We start from the raw sequence: 22,893 nt of genomic DNA, 5'->3' as shown, positions 1-22,893 counted from the left end.
TGTTATTACTGCTAAAGAATGTGCTACTTTTCCACACAGGGATCTTTGAGTTTCTGTTAAATAAACTTGTTTTCCTTAATTAATAATGACAGTATATATTTTATTCAGGTTGTCTACATTAAATATTGGAGTTCGGATAAAAGATTTTTAAAAATATTTGTCTGAAATGTGAACGTTTTCAAGCAGCACTGTATCTGACACATAACTAATAACTCACATAACATGCCTCTGCCTACTTTGCATTTTTGCCCTGTGAACATCATTATGCTCCCAACTAGTCTGGGTGGAGCTCGCCTGTTCCAGCGGTCAATGTCTTAAGCTAAAAGTACACAAAAGAAAACAGTCAATGACATGAATGAAAACAGAATGATCTTGTTGACTTCTACAGTACTTGCAATTATCTTCTTTCTAATTAACATCTACGCTAATTCAGCGGTCCAAGCCAGGCAAAGGGAATTTGACTCATAGATCTGAGAAAACCACAACAGGCCTGGTTATTTGGGGACCTCTCTTTGAAGAAAGACAAAAAAAGCTACAGCTGTAGATTTACTTTGTTAATGTTTTTACAATATGTTTGAGAGCAGCATCACCAAAACAGATGTTGTGAACACAGTCATGTCAGATATTAAGTTCTGCCATCATCAATGCAAACACACATTATTTCTCAATAGGGCTGTGTACTAATCTCTTCCGAAATGAATGATTCTTATCTTTCCCTTCAGTTGTAGATTTAGAGCAGAATTTTTAGGCCTTTGATATTCTACTTTGCATTCATTACCTTTAAACTCAGCATTATTTCTGCAGTGAGAAAACACTGATATCATACAAAGGAAAAAAATCTGAACTTCTCTGATGCACTCTTTGAAAGCAGAAGTAACTTACACATTTAGTCATTCTGTAGTACTCAATGGAAACAGAAATACTTACACTAATATGAGCAATTTTAAATTATTCTGCAAATTATTACGCAGATTAATTTTGACAGGAACCTCCTTTTTGACTCATATTTTGAATTAATGTTCTTGTCATGTTTTTTTTTCCCAAAACAAGTCTGTTTCAAAACAAAGGCTTTTAGGTCAAATTCTTCAGAAAAGTAAAATATAGGTAGAGACTAATTTATCATAATAAAACTAAACCTATTTGGCAAGTAGGTCAAGCATTTTAGCAGAATATCTTTAACCAAAAAAAAATCTTGCTGAAATTACTTGAGGGAAAATCCTGCAAAGGTCAGTCCTATAAATTCAGACAAATTATCTATGGTTTTAGCGCTGGTGAGATAGTCATCTGAGTGCCTATGTTGTGTAAGAACGTGCCTTTTATTTGTAACAAGCTTAGCACATTAAGTCAAAACAAACAACCACAAAAAACTCAACGCCTGCATCTCACCACCCAGCACTCAAAGTTGCATGGAATTTATTTTAACAACATATGTAAATGATTATACAGTTTGTAGACTTCATTAATAGGTCACATTTATACACAAAATATAGCAATCTTTTACTCTTTCACTAGAGGATGCATTTTTTCCTTCATGCTGACAATTCTAAGGCATTTATGCATCATAATGACAGTTCATTTTAAAAGAAAATGTTGCTTGCTGAATGATCAATGAGAATATGCATATTCTCTGTATGTGGCACGTGTCCAGAAGCTTTGGTGGCTGTCTTGAGAGTTTATGAAAGATAAAACTTCATCTCTCAGCAATATGCTCCTATGCAACCCTCTTCCGTAACATTTTTGTTGGCCCCCTATTTCTGCTTAGATTCAATTTAACATCCTTACCACATACATTCCTGGGCTTTAAGGCATGTCCTTCTGTGACAGGCTACAATGTGTGAATATTTTTGGTCTTAAATATACAGTAGAACATCTCAGATGCAGCTATTCAAAATGTGCGTAAGGTGTGTTGTACTGCATTGATTCGGCATGTCAACTCATACTGCGAAACGAATCTTCACTGCCCAAGAAGATCGATAGCACTTGTGGTGTGTTAGACGTTAGCGCCATTTAATCTGTTTTAGTACTTCTTTAAATTCACTTAATATAAATTATTAATACGGAGTCACTAATGGGAAATTTGGAAACTGAAAATAAAAGTAACTGAAGTATAGTAACATTTCTGAACATAATTAACAATATTAATTTATGAATATATATTTTCTGAATATAGTTGGTAGTGGCAGCTGAAAATAAAAATAAGGGACACAGCAGTATTCTAATTTCTTCATTAACATTTTCCTCATCAAATTATTTAACTTGGTCACTTGCTGTGGCTATTTTGGGAAAGAGCTGACGTTTGTTTAAACGTAATTTCCTTTGATTACTTGCAAAGTTCAAACTAAAGTTAAAAACTAAAAAAATAATAAACAACATATACTTGAACAAACATAAGTTATATAAGTTAATAATTTTCTGGAAGGTTTCATTCTGCATTTTTTATTCATATTGTTTTATCTTAAAATACTTTGGGTTGATTTGGTTTCACTTGCTCTGCAAGCAATTATAACATCAATAATTTTAATTATTTTCTTTATATTTTTATATATTAATAATGCTTATTTGCAGTATCATTATATATGTATTAATACATACAGTGCCATGAAAAAGTATTGTAAAAGTACTGATTTCCTCTATTATTGCATATTTGTCAATTAGACAAAATCTAGTATTAGATAAAGGGAACCTGAATGAACAAATAACACTTTTTTATTATTATTTCATTTATTTAATAAACAGTTATCCAACACCCATATCCCCTGTGTGAAAAAGTAATTACACTTAATAACTGGTTGCGCTACCTTTAGCTGCAATAACTGCAACCAAACTCTTCCTATAATTCTCTCACATCGTTGAGGAGGAATTTTAGCCCACTCTTATTTGTCAGTGTCAAAACTTTGCAATAATAGAGGAAATCAGGATGGGGGAAAATACTTTTTCACGGCACTGTATATACAATATGTATTTCTATAATACTGTATACTGATGGAAAAAAGAAACACAACACCTCCTCCTCCACACTCTGGTCCTCCTGTCTGCTTGGAACAGGCTGAAGAGTGACTCATCCGTGAAGAGGACCTGATGTCACTGCTCACGAGTCCATCGCAGCCTCTGTCTGGCCCAAGTCAGTCGGGTGTGACGTCTAGGAGGTGTGATCAGAGGGCCTCTAACAGGTCACCTTGCTGTCAGAGGCCAGCAGCATGGAGCCTCACTGTCCTGTCACTGATGAGGGCATTGTGTCTGCTGGCAGTTTCAGCAGCAGTATGGGTGGCAGAATTGAACGATCTCCCAGATGGACCAGCCTGATGTGTCAGTCCTGCTCTGGTGTGGTCACTCTAAGGCGACCAGATTTTGGACAATCATATGTCCTGCCAGTCTACTGAAACTTTCTCTTCAGTCAGGACACAATGGAGCAGCTCACTCCATAGTGTCTGGCAACACAGGCACATGACATGCCTGCCCGCAGCATGCCAATGTCCCTCTCCCTTGCTTCTGGTGACATTCGAAGCATTATGGAATGCACAGAAAACTAAGTGTGGCCTTTTTCTTGCAGTGACCTAAGCTTTGAATTAAGGCCTTTTTAAAGGTGAACAGATCAGGTATTGTTCCACCTGGACCTTGTTGGGTAAAAGTGCACCTAACGAGCTTTCGTGTGATTGGCAAGTTGCAATGCCTCACTGCACAAGCTGTATTGCTGGTCAGAGGGCTTAAAACAAATTGAAAACATTTTGTGAAAGTATATAAGCTATAACTATAGTATTCTTATTCCAGAAATTTTTGCATTTCTTTTTTCCATCAGTATATAGTTTGCTTGTCATAGAAAATGAAACACTTGTAGTTTTTAATTTAGCTCATTCAAACAGAATGTTGTTTTTTTATGTTCTAATTTGGTGACAGAGAACAAAAAAACAGGTGAAACAGTCTGTAGTGGAGAAATAACTGAGAAAAGCTTACAAATGTCCAGATGCTTCATTCTAACATTACTATACTGTATATACACTGATCATTTAAAACAGAACAAATACATTACAATGTGTTCTCACCATAAACATTTATGATGTTCCTTCAGATGGAAATTGGATTTACAGCGTCACCTGGTGGTTTTAAAGAGTAGAGCTGTCCTGTTTCATATTATTTGAAAAAAACAAAAGCAGCGGAGGCGAGTTGTTGTGGTATGCTGTCTGACACCTTACTCATTTTAAATGGCTGCATCTGTACATTGACTTTACTATTGAATTTACTTCTTCAGATTGAATGGTGAAACACAAAACAAGTGGACACTTGAAAATAAAGGGTGAGAGCTTTTAAACTTAAGAATAGGAAGCACTTTCTTACACAAAAAGCTGTGAGAGTATGTAACAAGCTACTAAGCCAGGTTGTAGAAGATGATGCCCTGGCTTCTTTCAAAAAATGGCAGGATGAAATCCTTAGATCATTTAGCCACTAGCAGCTAAACAAGCTAGATACACCCAATGTCCTCATGTTGTTTGTAAACTTTATGATGTTCTACCTGGCTTTTTTTTACTATGCCTTACCTACCACAAGTTCCATATTTCTCCAAATGTACTCTCTTGTCCTCTCTGCTTATCACCTTTTGAACATTTACTGTAGTTGTTCTTACTTTTCACTATTCAGCCTCTTGTGTTGTACAGTCTTTTTATATGCACCCATGTTGTGAATCTAGAGACTATTATTCATCAAAGAACTTAATGACTTAAGAGTGGAGCTTAATTTCATATTTATATACAGTAACATCTTTATCTTAGCGGGGGTCTTAATTTTCATCTTACCATTAAAACGTCTAGGGAGGAGACTTAAGTCTTCCTCAACAGAGATTCTTCGATGATTGGGGTGAGGTTTTGCATTCACAAATACATTACATGACAATGTACTCTAATTCTTCTCCAACTGTTATTTGTATTTTATTTTTAAATTAGTAGCTTGTTTCAGTTTTATGTTCTCTGATGCTGGATTGCTTTTATCTCAAATATGATTTTAAATTATGACTGTCTCATTTAATTTTTATTTTACATCAAAAGACGGCATTCTCATTTTTAACTTCTTTTACTGTAACGGTTTCTTTGACTAATCTGCTTATTCAAGAGATCCAAATATAACAAAATGTAACTGTGATAAGGAAGACCATTAGTTGATATGTTTAACTTTATGCTGCTTGGCTTTAAGAACCACCTGCTGACCATGCTGATGAGAATGTTGGAACCCCCATGACAAATCTAAAGGTTTCTGCATTAGTTGTGCATGATGAAGGGTGTTAACTGATGAATGTTGGTCTATAGACCTCTGTTAATATCCTAGAGAGCTGGTTATTGGTGGGAATTGGTGTTTGTCCTCCTGATATTCACTTCATTAAGCACCTAACACAAAACAATCCAAAAACGTAGCATTTCTAAGTGAACATGTTTACAACTAATGAAGCTTTGTTATTCAAAAATCAGTAAAATAAAGTGGTTGCCTGTCTATTGCATTCCTGTAAGTCATTTGACAAATTTGTATATGATCAAGTAGTGTATGTTACTGACATTACATTTTCTATTTAAAACAAGCTTTAGAGTAATATATATTAGTTACAGCAAACAAGTTAATTAGATGATTAAACATGCAACTGCTTCATTTCTCAAATATAATGAATGCAAACAACGGTTAAACTTTATAAAATACACCTTGTTACACACTTCCAGCTCAGGAAGAGGTACACAGAAACTATTTGTGTTTCTGATTCAAAAATAATACTGGAATGTCCATGTTACTGGGACATTTGGTAACCTAAATGCTGATTTCAGCTCCTTTTTATTTTATTTAATGAACAAAAGACTGTCCTCTACAACATAAAACTCAAAATTACTGTACATGCATATACAATTTGCTCTGAGAAAATATTGGTATCTTTTCAGACTCCACTTTCAAACATAATGAAATAGTTCCTAGGGGTGGTGTTTGCTTCTGCAGTATCCTAGCAACATATCAAATTATAGTAAATCTATGTTGTGAAACTCAGCAACAGACTAAAGAGCTTTGATGTTCTCCAAGTTAAGCAAAGCACTTAGAAAAGCTTAACTAAGTAGTAGTAAGCCTTAAAAACAGAATTCCAATAATCAGATAAAGACCCAGACACCTCGACCATGTTCTGATGCCTAATAAGGTCCACTTGGGATCAGACTCTACCTTTAAATTGTATGAAACATCCATGTACTGTACTTTCTCATGTCTTTAATTAAAATGCATTTGTTACATTGACTGTTGCCATTATATTGTGTGGCATTCTTTACATTGTCTATGCTTGCACTATTAATGTTTAAAGGTGCTTTGGATAAAAGCATAAGCATACTGTACTAATAATAACAACATAAAAATACATTTTCTCACAGCAGTGACTATGGGACAAGTGACGTGTTTTTTCACTTTTGAGACTACAGTTCCGACAGTCGTCAACAGAGAATATATGGGTTCCTATTTGTGTTCCATTGATCATGACATTGATCTGTCTAAAAAGGTATAATGCATCTCTCTCTTAGATCAGATCAGAAGTCATTAGCAAGATCATTTTTGATCCTTTATTAGAGCATTTCTGATATTATGTATGTTACCAAATAAGCATGACCCTAAGGAGAATAAGGTTTTACAGTGGATCTTTGGAAAAAATAACACAAAAGAGTTCATACTAGTTCCTACTATACCTAGTTTCATTATAGGGTTATAAGCAATTTTATATTTGACAAAAAGGAGGTCAAAGGTCTTATATGGCTCCCAGAACATGTGACCAATCATCTTTATTCACTTGTGGATTATGAAGGACATGCTCAATACGTCTACATCTTCTGAACGAGATAACATTGTGCACTGACTTTGAGAGAGCACTGTGAAAAATATGATAGTGGCCAATGAAATCAAAATGTAATTACTTTTACCACTGATAACAGCAGCCAAATGTTTAACATGTTTTATAGCGTTTTTCCTGAGCTCCTATCATTGGCTTCATGTGCACAAAAACAGAAGGCTGATGTGTAATGAAAAATACAAAAATGGTTTGTAGTAGCTTTAACTTTTGAATTTTTTTAGTGTCCTTCATAAAGCTCCACAGTTAAGTTTCGAACTTACTTCTGTGACCTTGCTCCAACCCAATCGTCTGTGACAAGCGTACTAATTGCATATCATTTAATACTGTCTGAAACAGAGTTAGAATGACCATACCTATAGTTAATGTTGTTTCTCATTTATTCTCAATGAGGCCCATTAACATTCAAGAAGGCTACTCTTAAATTTGGTTTAATTATTCATGAACAACAGTGTCACATGTAAACAGATACCGGGCACTGCCCTGGCTTGTGTTTGCTTACACCTATTGCTCTTACTTTATTCATTCATGGGGTGCATTCAAGTTGCCTTTGTATCTAAAGTACTTAATATTCCTAAGGCAATTTTTCATCCCACTGAAAGCATGCTTTTGTTTGATAGCACGGTACACATTTTGAAAATACCATTACTACTACATATTATCTTCTGGGTTTATTTTATTTTACCTCCAGCATCAGTATGCAAAAAGAAAAAATGATCACAGTAAAACTGGAAATAGATGTTTTATAGATACAAAAGATACCTTTAGGGGCATATAGCTCCATATAGGTGATTCAATTCTGAAGAAGAAGTATCGCAGTAATGAATTAATAGTTCAGAAAACAAAAGCATGTCAGACAGATAGAATTTCAGGCTTAATAATCCAAGATTATTACTAAATTCAGGAGGCAGGCATAAGGATAAGGATAAAAATGAAAAAAAAAACAGAACAAAGCACCAGAGAGTTTTACCAAGGTTTAGTGCTACCAATCAGAAATAAACATTTTACTTTTGGAGACACATTAAAATACAATGTTTCATACATTGATCAGCTGCTGACACAAAGCACTTACAGAGTCATCAGTGAGATTTGTTCTGAAATACTAAATTGCATTCTCAGCTTATTTGTTCCAGCTGATGTCATCTAAACAGGAGCCCCAAGGCATTGTCTCTGTAAGATAAGACATCCCCTTCACTGGGCTCTCGATGGAAAATGTCCCTGCTATGAAGATGAATTACACAGCGGGTGACATGAGCTCTGTTCTCTCAAAAGCAACCAGGAATGTGGTAATGTGCTATTAATTGTGAACATGGTGACTTTTTACAGAACCTCTCGATTATATATATGAGCTTTGTGATTAATGTTTATCCTTAAAGTGATTGTTTTGAATAGACATATGTTTTTTCCTGCTCTGCATAACAAAGCACTGACGTTTTAGAAGTCACAGAGTTCAAGACAAATTTAATATTCCTCTAAAGTCTTGACTACATTAAGCAACTGGAATGGAAATCTCACTCTCAGTGTCCAAGGCTTTTAATTTTGATTAAAAACTCAATAATCTGTGTCACATCCTCACAATACAAGACACATGAAAGTATGTAAGAGACTTTTATCCTTTTGCAAGGCATGTCACCTGAACAGCTCCAGTAAAATAGATTAAATATATAAAATAGATAGCAAATTTAAGTTGCTATGGATAAAAACATCAGCCTAATTAGAAGTTACAGAAGTCTAAATTCAGAATATATCATTACTACAGTATGTTAGCATATCATATGTATTGGCTTAATGCCAATTAATCTTCTTGAGTTCTGTTTGTATAACCACACCTTTTAATAGCTATGAATTTGCAAGGTCAGTTTGAATTAAAAACTGTTAACAGTCCACACAGCAATATCAATATCTGTTTTATTTTGGGGTAACTGAAGCAATAGTGCAGTGGGATAAATTGGTGTGAGTTTGAGCATAATTGCTTAAAGGAGTGAGGGTTTCAGACACAAACCAGATGGCACATGTGAAAAGCACATTGAAGTGCATTTCAGACTAAGAACAGCAAGTGCATCTTTACACAAAGGGTGGTGTTAGTATGGCTGTCATGTTCAAGCCAGTACTCTTTCAAGAAACATCTGGATTTTTCCTTAGGTCAATTAACTATTGACTATCAAAGGAGATACAGTAGATGTGCTGAATGGTTTTCCCTTTATTTATAGCATTATATTAGAATATATGAGAATAAAAACACACTTTGTGCTTAACCCATTGGTTTCAACTGACCGTGAGTAATTGGACACATGCACGCAATCCTGACCACACATGTCCAAGCCAAGCCATGCTCTTCAGAGACGAGGTTATGTTCTTTAGAGCATGTGCAGTTCCTTTCTTTCTCCACATCTTTTCAAGAGTTTGGTAAAGTTTTATCTTAGTCTTGTCTAAGATACAACCTTCTTGTCCATTAGACAAGTCAACCAATCTTCTTGATCCATAAAATCTTCTTCCTTAACGCGTCGGACTCATCCTTGTAATTCTGTGTAAATTTTGAAAGATAATGTATTGCTTGGCCACCTTTGGAACTGGCAGCAGCACAATTAATACTGAAGTTCACAGAAACATTTTGTGTGATTATCTAAAAGAAAATGCTTCCATCGAGTGGCATTTCAATATTCAGCAAGGCCATGACCCAAACCATATGACCAATACATCTCAAGATTTAAACTATATTAATCATGCACAAAAAACAAAACAGAAAACCCCAACAACAGGCAAGAACATGCTGCAGCAAAGCACCTCAAAGTTTTACAGAAAGAATATGGTGAGCTCAATGAGTCACAGATGTCATGAAGCTATTGTCACAACAGGAATTTCAACTAAACACTGACACATGAACACTCTAAAAGTACTTAAATTGAATGTGACCCAATGGTTATGGTCACATGAAATCAATGGTTTTAATTCAAAGTATATTTTTATTCTATGAAATGTATGATCACAAATATCTGTGAAACTGCCCAAAATTAAAATATACAGTACAGTATGTTCTACTATACGTATCATTCATATTATTCTCAAGATCCAAATACAAATTGCTTTACTGTAAAGCAACATAAAGATTTTGATTTTGCTGCCCCATTACTTTTGAAGGGCATTATATGTACTACTGTATTTACTTGAATGTTGAAAACAGGACAACTTGGATATCGATTGGGGATGTCAGCAAAACTGATCTGTCTTCTTTGTCAATGTCCAGTCTTCTAAAAGCTTCAATATAATGATTTTCATTTCAACATTTTTGCTTTCAGTTAAGTGGTCTATAATGGAAGAATGATAAAATCATACAAACAAAATCTATACTTCTTGAAACTCACTGTATCACCAATAAAATAAATCCCTGCTCCCAGTGAAGTACAGTACATTCAGAATTTCAAAAAGAACAAATAGGCAGACGCGCATAACAGCATTGACATCCAATTTGAAGATGTATTCAGATTTCAAATACAGTCAGTAATCCCTCATTACATGATCTTAATTCATTCCTTTAAATATTGCTTATAACATGAAAAATCAATATAACTGAAAAAAAATTCCTGTTATTTTCAGCGTTATAATCTCTGAATGCTTCCAGAACTCAGAAACTGTTCAACTCAGGTTCCAGAGAACTCAAACCTTAACAAAATTGTGTGCAAGTATGAAAACAATAAAATTCTGGTGAATAAACTGAGTAACATGCAGTCCTTGGCCAATGTATAAATAATAGGCAGTTCAATAATTACACTCCAACTCATTTAAGGTACAGTAGTCAGTTTGTTACAGCCATGAGCAAATGCATAAACATCGGGTACTATCACGTACTACTGTATGTGCATTTAACACACAGAAACCTTTATTATAAGGAAAGTTACAAATCTGAGAAGATATGAGAAAAGAATCTTGGCAATGCTTTACGAGAGCCCGACTTGTAAGAGTGAAAATCTGCTCATTAAAGGAAAATAAGAGTTAGGAATTACTTTAAAATACCTTTATAGGTAAACTTGCATAGTGCTGGCTCACACAGCTAAATATTTACTATATATATATATTGTATTACAATACAAACTAGTAAAGGTGTGCTACAAGTGTTTGTCTGTGTAATTTGGTTTCTAATGTTACAGTGTCATAAACAAGATGTCTGCACATTTTCCTTTGTTGCTGCTCCTGTATAAGTTAATCACCTATATAAGAAAACACCTCAGAGTAAAACATACATATTTTCAGTGCACTTTTTGTTAGCTTACAGAAACAGAGATGTAACTACAAGTTATTAGTTTATAGAAATATTTGAATTATTTCTTAAACAACTGTTATTTTCTCCTTAAATCAAATAGAAAAATGACAGCAAATGGGAGCTCACCGAAAAAAATGGGAATCCTCATTTTGCTCAAAAAAATTGTATTGTATTTCAGTCCAGAGGGGAAACAGAAGGGCAAAGAGACCAAAATGTTCAAAACAACTTTTTCCACTGTTGTTTCATCTCAAAAAAATAATATATAAAACTGGTCTTAACTCCTTAAATTTACATATCTTGGTTTAAATTACTAATGAGTGGTGGAAATTCTAAAATTGTTTTATAAACTACTTTTATCACTCTGTGATAAACATTTTATTTTTACTAATTTTCCTCCAAATGTGCTCTCTAATTTGAGTCAGTTAATATTGCTTGCTGTTGTAAAATCAATTAATAACATATAGAATATATGGAGCACATCAAGAGATATTAATACAAAACTGGAACTGAGTAAACACTAGATGAATTCAGCATGTTAAAATTAGATGGTGACAGACACTATATTGGCTTCTGTCTGTTTGGGTGAGAACTAATCAGGTTTCAAACAAGAAACCTGCAGGATTTGAACATGTATAATAAAAAGATAATACAAAGAATAAGGAAATCAAACAATCCTGAAAAACACAGTACTGTATAAGCTTGATCCAATACTCAATAAGGAAGAGAGGTATATTCAATTCAAGAAAAACCTCTGTAAAAAAATGACACTGGATTGATTTGCTACTGGTGTCATGAAGTGATTGGTAGTGACAGTAGTAGGAGGCATTTCATCAAAGCAAAGATAAAAACAATACTACTAATTTATATAACCCTGCCTTTCACTAATTATTTTCATTTACAGATTTGTCAGCATCAAACCTAGAATGCAACCGAAGCATGATTACTATCTCAATATTAGAGACAAAAGACCACTCTTTTATAAAAAAGTCCCAATCCTTCAAATCCCTTGACTTAAGTTGCATATTTAGCCAAATGGCAGAGCAACATTGGATATATACTATAATATCATTCTCGGGGCTATGCATTGAACTTTGCAAGCCCTACCCTTTCAGGCTGCTACAGTAGGCTACCCATCTGTCATGCTTTCTTAGGAAGAAAGACAGGTTTGGCATTTTCTCCCTTGGTGCACATTTTCATTTTGCATCCGTGCACCTATTAGGAAAACTGTGAACATATGTCCATGCACAGCAGTTTAGATACCCTGCAAGACTAACAATTACTGTTGCCAGAAGACCCCCATTGGAAGGTAAAAGTGCTTGATGAATGCTCCAGCTGTGTACTGGGACAAAAATTCCAAGCTTTTGATCAGCTGATGTTAAAGTGTCTTGCAGCATCAGATTCCTGGATGGAATACCAGTACCCCTAACATATATTTTAATTATGCAGGGGATCAAAAACAAGATAAATAATGTAGGACAATGGCATGCATGTTTAAAACCCTAGAAATAGAGCTTTGTAACAATGAAATAAAATGTCGTTAAAAAAGGCAGCTGAATAATTGTAAGGCAATGATCATCTAGTGCAGTAAATGAAAATAAGTAATATCAGTTACAAACCCATAATTAAAAATAATAATAACTGGAAATAACAATAATCTAAACTGAAAAATGAAATTCTGAAGATAAATAATGATAATGTAAATCATTTCAAAATGAAACAAATAGTAAGATGGGTATAATTTGAAAGTATTGAGCCATAATTAAATTGCACCCCCAGGTGTGTGCTGCATTTTATTTGTGGATGAAGATGATTCCCTCTTTTTCCCAGTCTTTTGAGATGAAAAGTATATAAATGCAAGGAATTACAAATGATAAAATCAATCCCCATAAAGGGGGGGGGGGTGGGTATGTTTGTGCTAAATACTGTACCTATGAGTCTGTCTCTTCTGCTCAAGGTTAGGGTACAAGATTTATATTTGGCTGGTATGATCTACTTGTTAATAGAAGAACACCTGTGTTTTCAGATGTTTTCATCTAGAATGTCCAATTCTTGCACTGCTTTGAACAGTTTAATATGGCAGAGTTTTGCATGAAACACTGTTTTACTGATCATTTCCTGCCTCTTCCTGGTGATGAAATCACTCAAATCTTAAGTGTAAAAAGTAAAGACCAGCATTCAGCAGGAATTGGACAACAGTTGCAAAAACCTAAATGTGATACAGTGTACCTGCAGCTAAATCTTTTTCCACGTTCTTACTCTAGAAGGACTTTTTGGGAAGAGCTATGACAAACAGCTTTACAACATATCCGCTGATGGAATTAATGTAATGTAATGTAATGATGGTAATGATAGTGAACAGAAAATCACCCATTCAAAAATCCTTCAGGCCTTGTGCCTGGTACCGTATAATAATTAGATGCATTAAAAATAAATAAATTACCGCTCATTTTCTTGAAGTGCTTCGTTCCCTTTCCTCCATGTGATCATTCCTCTGGGAGACATTGTGGGTTTGCACTCAATGACAACTTCTCCTCCCTCTCTAACCAGGGTTTGTTTTTTCAAGAGATTCTGTGAAAAATCTGGTGCTTTTGCTGTGGAAGGAGAAAAGAAGGTTATACAATCTGGTCCAGCCTTCAGTGCTGTTTTTATTGAACTGAAAAATCACAATTTGTATTATTCCTGTGGAAAATCTAGAATTTTGCAATTACAACAAAATAAAATCACCAAATTGTACTCACAAATATGGGGTGTGTTCCACCTGGGGAACATGTTTCAGGGTATTACAACTTAAAACAACTTTAATCAGTGTTAAAGCATTTAAAAAATCAGGGCAAAACAAGTGAATATGGAGTGTAAAAGATTATGCACACTAAGGTATGCAAAGAATTATTCATATTTTAACCCATTTATAATACCAATACTTTTTAAAAAAATCCAAAATAAAACACAAATCTAAAGTGAGAGGAACTTCAGCAAAGATCTGTTAATGATACAATTACTAATATCCTCACATATATTAGGCTTCTTGTTTTATGCATTGTATTTAGAAAAACTGGCTTTCAAAGTGAGTCTTACAAATTACCAGCACTAAGCTGAAATGGCAAGATTGAAATACTGCAAGCTCTGCAGTCCTTAATTACCACTGTCTTATTTCTTCTATGTGAAACATTGAATGAAAATGTCACATTCTTTTATTTTCACTGCCCAAATGAATTTTATCATTATAACTACCAGTAGTTCTACCTCTCTTCCCCTTTTAACAAGATCCTCAATTAGAACATAAGTCAATATACAGTAGTGTGACTGTAATTTCCTGCAGTACAGTGCATTTTCAGATTAACTGGGGGGGGGTGTTGTACAGTACATAATCATGCTTTTTACACAGAGAACTGTTCATTAAGAAGTCAAAAAAACACAAAGAAATGGCAAATTTTGTGTTTAAATTCTTTTGCTCCGGTGAATCCACGCATGGGATGTATGAGAAGCTTTTAAACTTGCAAAAATAAAACTACTAGTGGTATTGCATGCTTTTTTATCCCCACTTTCATTTAAAATCCAGCTGTGTTGAAGAACCTCGACTGGTTACATCAACAAGCCATTATCTTGTGAGAGGACGAGCATGGAACAGGCTTGCCTGCGACACAAAGAGATTGATTTCATCGTTCTTTAATTTTGCTGTGCAATCTAGCAACTTCTCAATAACACTGACAGGTTGCACAGTAAGAATGACAAAGCACATCCTGCATAGACAGGCTACAATAGAACTGGTAAAATAAAGAAAAAAAATCCATAGTCTTTGCAGACAAGAAACAAAGTCAAAATCGTAAATACTAGCAAATATGTCCCATTCTTCTTACCCATCACTCTGAGTTCAGCACTGGTATGTTTCTCTCCATGCTTATTTTCAGCTATGCACTGGTACATCCCAGAATCAGACAAAGCCAGGCCAGTGATGGCTAGGACGCCATTCACCACTTGTATTCTTTCCTTGGAAAAAGACAGAAAAGTGTACCTTTACAAATGTATGAATTTATATATAGTTTCAAATCATGACAATGAAGATTTGGGCTACAGCACTCATGGCTAATGACAGGATGAGGCAGCAGAGCAGAAAATGATCTTAATCAATTTAATCATGTACAGTATAAGTTGCAGATAAAGTCCATTCTATTTATTTTTCTTGTTGTTTAGACTCTCTTTTGATTCAGAAAGTGCAAGTACATGTAGAATGCAGACTAGCACAAAGCTAGGCAGGAGAGCTGGGTCTATTGCCAGATTCCTTAGACTGCCAATTTGCTGATGTATCTTCCACCTGTCCTAAGGGAACAAGTTCAGCTTGGGGAAGAGAGACTATTGCAGTTACCATGCATTTTCCAGTCACATCTATAATGAAAATTGTAATTTGTGCCAAACTGTGTGCTACTTTTGTATATGGTCTGTGGACCACTTGCTTGGGAACGTCAATTCATTATTTCATTTTTTTTTAAATAGGAGAGATTTGGCCCATGTCCCTGAGGAAAAAAAGGAAAAAAATTGGATAAAATGAAAACCACCATCTGGAAAGGCCTTACTAAACAATACTGCGGCAAAAGCAGATGCTGAAGAGGAATAAAAAAAAACAGTCCAGACTAAATGAAATATGTACTTTCAGGATAATTTTAATTAAGTTAATTTTTAAATTAAGTTTAATGTTAAAACCTATAAGCAACTTAATTAGAATAAATTAATCTGTATAAGTGACAAAAATATTTGGCTGACCATGAGTCCTATCATCTGTGAAAGCTATTTTTGTTTTTGCGTAAAACCAGATTTCATCAATGTTCTATTTTGGTCAAAGTTCACTTTCACCTTTGATTCCACTTGCCCTTGATCTGTTTTTTTTTGTTCTCTGAAGCTCACCATAATATCATTAGAAAGCGGATCCTGAGGGGCATTTGAATGACTCTGTTTCTAGTCTTAAAGGATTAAGGTACTGCGACATAAAAAGAAGAGCAGCGCTCATTGAAACATCACATCGTGATCCAGCAGGATTTTTAACTCCTTTATTTGACCAGAAAAGTCAATAGGGAACAAATTCTCATGTACTATGACGACCCACAGACCCATTTGTACAGCAGGGCAACTTGTATAAATGAACAGGTTATGTCCAGAGTTCTTGTTGCTTTAATTTCAGGTGAGAAAGCCTAACACTACTCTGGAAATTCTACAAAGGCCTTCTAGAATGTGAAACAAATGGCAGCACATGTTATTACCTACGTGAAGCCAATTCCTTTTACGGTTGCCATTAATTAACAATGACATTCCACTAAAATCAGCAGTTTTCGTGAATCTGAGGAAACCATCTGTGCACCTCTGCTAAAGTAAGCCAATGGATAGTGCCATTACTGAGTTAGGTATGACTAGGATTTCTTAATTTGGTTTACAAAGTTTAACCAAAAGCAGCTATGCTGAACAGCTTGCTGTCAAAATGCCTTCCATTTATTATGTATTTGAAGGGTCTATCATTCAAACCAAAAAAAGCATGTTAAAATAGTATCTTGTTTCTAGAACAAATTAATTGCTTATAATATAACCAAAGAAAATATAACTTAATTTAACCACCCTACTGTGTGGGTTATCTTGTTTAGGCACCTGCAAAGCTTTTTTATTTCAGTTATATTTTAAAATGACAGCTTTGCAAATATGCTGTTCCTTGTAGCTGCCGAACGAAATGGCAGCAAAAAAAAAAGAAGTCATATTGATTTATTGTAATGAATAATTACAAATGACTTCCTTTTCCCAAGTTTTAGTTTCCTGGCAACAATGACCTTTTGTTACCCAATTGATTAAAGGCTGTAGCAGTTGATGGTGACATTTTAGGAATTGTAATAGCTCTTTTGATTAATTTTTCTAAGTGTCTGAAAAGTTCATTAATATTTGCACTTTTAGAGATGTTTCATGTCTTCTCACTTTAATGTGGACAAAATTACAGTTCAGTGACTTAACCCTTGTATTTGGTTTTGGCTAACACTAATAATGCTATTCTATTACTAGAAGTTAACAATAAAAGTCACTTCTGTCATTTTCTTGCGTATAGTAAGAGAATTATCTCTGACAGGCAGGCAGGTTTGTTTTTTACTGGCATGTTGTGAAGAGTAATTAATTTTTGGTCCAGGACTGTACATCCTTTAAGATGTTTATATAAACAAAACAAAGCAAGCAGACTTAAAATTTAACTCTAGTGTAAGCAGATTGAATTATGCAAATGATCTATACCCTTCTTTTATTTGGTCTGCAATTATTTTGTGTAATGGTAAAACATAATATATTCTATTCTTTTTCATTGCTTTCAGATAGTGTCAGAAGAATGTGATCTTTCTCCAACAAATGTCATTTTAACAAAACTTTTGCTGAAAGCGAAAAGCTTTGCCATTTAATTTTTTAGCTGCATAGAAGGGGATATAAGCAAAAAATTCAGTGGGATTGGACACACAAATAGATAAAAAAATTAAGTATCTCCCATCAGACAATTTCAGAAAATAAAAATCTGTTTGATTAACGTATAATCCATAGACCATACGTACAAGATGGCACAGACTGTTCCCACAGTAGTTCTACAAATGTGTTGATTTTAAGAGATTCAAAAGGTCAAAAATATATTAAAGACAGCAAAATATATCATCTCCATATGCAAAGGAGTCTTATGATGTTTCTAATGCTATCAGATTATATATTTCATTTTCTATGACATATTTAATATTAACTCATCATCAGAAAGCCACCTCATCATGAAAAGTGTAGCAGATATACTGGAAGCATAGGGCACAAGGTGCAACTACACCTTGAACAGAGTGCCAGTCCACTCCAGGGCACACAGGGACAGTTTATTGACACCAATTAACTTAGCAAGCATAGTGTATGTTGGTGGAAAAAAACTGAGACATCTGGAAAAAACACACACGAATACAAGGAAACCATGAAAACTGCACACTAGCAGTTCAGAATCAAACCCAGGAAGAAAAAGAGCTGTGATACAGTAGTGCTAGCTGTCACACCACAGCCCTGCCTCATAGTTAATTAAAACAGAATTATTTAAAGATGCTCCTCCATGCAATGTCAAAGTGTAGTCCCTTTCAAAATGTCTAGAAAGTGTAATGTGCTTATACACACAAAGGTTATTGAACCCTAAACTGAAAATAAGAAAAAAGAGAGAGACACTAACTCATGTAACACTCAGATGTATGAGCGAGTCTGCTTTAAAATATCGGGGAAAAGCAAATGTACCTCTTTGGAAAATAAGTGATTTATACTCATCTCAGAGCACATATGATTTAAAGGAAAATTACTGTGAAAGGTTTATACTGTAGCACCTTAATACTAGAACAATATTGCCATCACATTTTGCAGTTTAAATTCTTCTTCAACATACTGTACATAGACAGGTATATCTAGACATGTAACTAGATACAGCAACCTACCATATTAACACCTTACAGGAAATTTTACATTGTGAAACTGAATAATTGGAACCTTGTGAATATCAACTGTTTGTAACTCAGGAATGTGTTGTTGGATTTATTAGGTATATATTGTAAAATCTTTAAGAGTTTGAATACTTGCTAACACAGAAAATAGCTTCAAACCACTAGAGTGCTTCTGCATGGAAATCACTGCCTCAACAGCTTTTTCAGATACAATACTATAAGTGTACCTAAATTTTAATCCAATATTAACAGTATGGTCTCCTCAAAGCAAATATATTTACAATATATAGTGGCTGAGAAATCTGGGAAATATTAGCCACAGCTGCTGTCTAACCTCTAATGATTCCAAAGACTCTCCATTCTTCAGCCATCTGTAGGAAGGCTTTGGTTTTCCACTTGCTTTGCATTCCCAGACCAAGTTATCATCGATAGGCTTGTGCACATCATGAAGTTTTTCAATCAGCTGAGGGGGGGCTGTAAAAAAGGACACACTGAAATGATAAAAGGCACTGACAGATTCATCACCATCTTGTTTCTTGTCTCACACTCCTCTATTTATGGGCCTCACAGGTCATTCTAGCCATTGTGGGACCACAAGTTATGATATTGTGTCAGTGATGAAATCCGATAATTGCCGAGTACATGTTGAATTGTGATGAGAGTTATCACACATTTGTGAACAATCTGGAGACATTTAAACTTTTGTGGTGTGAAAACATGGTTATCTGCTCCATACGATAGAATATACTTATACTATGGTTTTAGACTTGTTTTTATAATATTTAAAACATTTATACTTTTGAAAATAAAGTCACGTTAAATGGTATTAGACATTTAGTGTTAAGCCTTACAATCTAATGAAAAATACCTTCCAAGGCCATTATAACTAAACTTCTTTCTCAGACTCTGAATATATCAAAAGTAGGTGCTTGTCACCATCATTTCAGACTTGTTTTCTAACCGAGAAAGAAAAATACTGACCACGCTACACCCTGTAGTAAATTTGTGGTTGAGCCAGGGAGGCTCAGCTCAAATGCACAGGCAATAAACCATTTTTAATAAAAAGTGACAATGCTGCACAAAAGAAATGAAGTTTTGAGCTCAAGCTGAATGCTATTTCTGTGAAGACTTGCTCAGTTCTTTTGTTTTATGATTTGCTTTTCATTTATTGGCGGTTCAATGTGAGTCACCAAAATTCATGGCTGAAAATGCTCTACTGTTCTCTGAAATGGAAAATGCTGTCTTACGTTTTGTTGGATTGATCTTTGTATCATGATATACCTATATAAACTAAGCCAGAAACTAGGGAATTGGTTCGTAATATAATATTAAAAGATGACTTGATATAGTTCTCAATAAAATAAAGTTTTCCATTGACTCCCTTTACAGGACAGTATCATAAATTTACTTGGATTCATTGTTTTGTAGTAAATGGAGTGTAAACTAAGTTTGTAATAAAATGGGCCTCTGTCACTACATACTAACATTTTCATAGCAAAACAGTCAGAAAACTAATTTACCAAATCTATTTTTTCTTTAAAAAGAATATTGCATTTTTCTGCTGTAATCCTAAAATCATCACTCCATGTTACATTCCTAATTTATTTGCATAACTTCAATAACATGAGAACCTTTTGAGATAGCCTTGTTGCCAGCCATTACAGAAGCCATTAATATGGTAGTTATATGTTAAAAGACTCCGAGCTTGACTGTGCCAGAGAAACTCAATTAGCATTTTTCTCAGAAAGTGAGTCAAAAAACAAAGATTTTCATTGTTGGGCAAAGAGGGAACCAGAGCTTTTTCAGAGAGGTTAGGCTGAACACGCACACCAGCATGGAAAATGATAGGTACAAACTGGATTATTCATTCAGATGGTGATATGCTGTAATTTACACAAAGCACAATGAATAATTGCAGGAGGTTAGATGGTTAGATGTGTGGAACTACAAATCAATGTACAGAAGAATAAGGAACAATTTTGCATAGGTATGGTATAGAAGGGTTTTTAATTTAATGTTTATGAAGCTCTTCATGTGTCTTTGCATTTTTTTACTCTACATTGAATTGATTAGTGCTGACAGAATTGCAAAAGTCCTAAAAGTCAACCACACAATCTGAGATTTTTTATTTATTAATTTATATCATAGAATGAAAGCCCAGAAACATCCTAAGAAACATACTAACAGATCTGTTTATCGATAATGATTTCAGTTTCTAAATTGTACCTAGTACCTGTACATACTGTATAGACATTCTGTAAAGTAGGTAAGAGAAGATACAACTATATATTACTGCTGTTTCACAAAATTAAAATTAGGTGGTATTTTCTGAGATGACTGGTACATGCAGAATTTTTTTTCACTGTTGTTGTATTTCACCTAAACAGGAAAAAAACAGTTGTTTCAACTGCCATCAACACCAAACATATAACTGTGAATGTTCAACATTTGACTTCATGTCTCTCCAATGCAGCAGCACAAAGTAATGGTGATAGGAATGTCATGAAGTCAAATCCCAGGTGAGACACTACTGTGGTACTCTTGAGTAAGGTACCTCACTCAAATTACTCCAGTAAATAATCTGCTGTCCAAATGTATCCTCCAAAGTCTTTGTTGTAAGTTTGAATTCACCCCTACTTTGGTAATCTGACTAGAAAGGATTAAAATCAGTGTACAATTTTGTACAATTCAAAACCTAACAATCAGAAAATAACAGCATGCATGAAAAAGAAGTTAAATACAGTGAAATTCCAACAACAAGTCACACTGGGGTAAAACAAATTGAATTAGTCATATAGTAGAAGTTCAGTTCTAATTTTTTGTAATAACTTAATGTTATCTTATGTCACTTTGTGTTATAACTTTCTTATCAAATCAAAAAATCAAGCTAAAAATCTGGCTTTTTAATGAAATACAAAGGAGGACCCAAATTTATCTCAGCATGACAGCATGTATCTTGCCTGTTAAGATTTATGGTGGGGGAGTTTCAAATCTCATTAGCTGCCTTCTTTGGTCTTGCAAATAAAAAGCAAAGTAAAACACCAACAATAGGAATAAACAGTTCATTTTGAAGAACTGCTCTTCTTTCTTCAAAAGGTCATAGCTTATTCAAAGTGTCAAACTGTTCATGTGTTGAAGCCAAAACAACTTATAGATCACTGTCATCTGTGCTTCGGTTCAGGTCTCGGAGGCAGGCAGACAAGTTTGGTTTGACCTCTCTTGTGAAGGAAACACTGTCAATACTGCAATGGATTTAAATTATTAAAAAGTAATATTGCTATCCTATCATGCAGATGCAATCCAGCTGTTATGTTGAAGATGATTTTCATGATACTCTAGAATGAAACACCTGACAGACATACCGTAATACAAGGTCAAGTTGGCCTTGCAAAATATCAATCATTTTACCATCTGGAAGACAACTAAGCAATGCATAAGTACAAGCTAATTTCTCAGAGTGTGAAACTCACCATTTATGTTAGATAAAAACATCAGGAGAGCAAGAGTTGTCAAACTTCATGCTATATTTACCTTTTTTTGCTACAAAACATAATTTTAGTGCAGAGGCAAATTATTGACAGCTATGGATAATGCCAGAATGAGGATAATGTGACTTATTATCACAAAGTAAATTAATGTCTCTGTTATTCTTTGGTCATTATCTCTGATGTGAAATGGGAAAAAAATAAATCGTTCACAAATTGTCTTACATCTGTCATTCCTGTTTTGACAGATGTATCGCCTGCAACAGATTATACTCAACATAACATTTCTAAGACAAGAGTCTTGCTTGTTTTAGCATGAGGAAAATGCTTTCAAATTTAATTGCCAACATATCATTGTTAAACACATACCACAGTGAAGACAAAAAGAGACCTCACCATAGAATGTCAGCTTCCCTTTGGCAACATTCTTTCCTCTGGAGTTCTCTGCAACACACTCATATAAACCCGCATCCTCCTGCTGAAAATATGGGATTTCCAGGACTCCGCTTGATTTGTTTAATTCCACCCTTCTGGAAAGAGGGATTCCATCAGCTCTTCTCCAGCTAATGGTTGGAACTGGGCTAAGGGAGAGAAATGAAAGAAAACACATCAGTAAAATGGAACATGCTGCAATTATTATTGCACCACTGTCTATATACTGTATTGCATTCATTTTTCTATTCTCAGGTAAAGTTTATCTTGGGGGAGGGTGCAGATTTCTTCCAAATTTCTCATTGTGTATTTATATTGAAGGAGCTTGAATGATCAATTGGTTCAAGGTGTCTTAGCCAAATAAATATATACTATAACAATAACAAGGGATAGCATATTGCACTT

At 34.5% G+C, this 22,893-nt stretch overlaps 1 protein-coding gene across 1 annotated transcript in view; it reads right to left on the bottom strand.

Annotated features, from left to right (window-relative positions):
• Positions 1 to 22,893, bottom strand: part of cntn4 (contactin 4) — a 132,223-nt gene that overhangs the window by 46,158 nt on the left and 63,172 nt on the right. Inside the window, exons 7-10 of the mRNA XM_088916437.1 lie at positions 22,453 to 22,637; positions 18,906 to 19,045; positions 14,966 to 15,095; positions 13,549 to 13,699 (exon numbers count right to left, since the gene is read on the bottom strand). Of these exons, the coding sequence (XP_088772563.1) occupies positions 13,549 to 13,699; positions 14,966 to 15,095; positions 18,906 to 19,045; positions 22,453 to 22,637 (606 nt within the window). The remainder of the gene's footprint in view (positions 1 to 13,548; positions 13,700 to 14,965; positions 15,096 to 18,905; positions 19,046 to 22,452; positions 22,638 to 22,893) is intronic.

The sequence above is a fragment of the Atractosteus spatula genome, chromosome 5 (genome assembly GCF_055471065.1).
Source record: "Atractosteus spatula isolate fAtrSpa1 chromosome 5, fAtrSpa1.hap1, whole genome shotgun sequence".
NCBI classification, from domain to species: domain Eukaryota; kingdom Metazoa; phylum Chordata; class Actinopteri; order Semionotiformes; family Lepisosteidae; genus Atractosteus; species Atractosteus spatula.
This window is presented reverse-complemented; position numbering and strand designations above follow the sequence as displayed.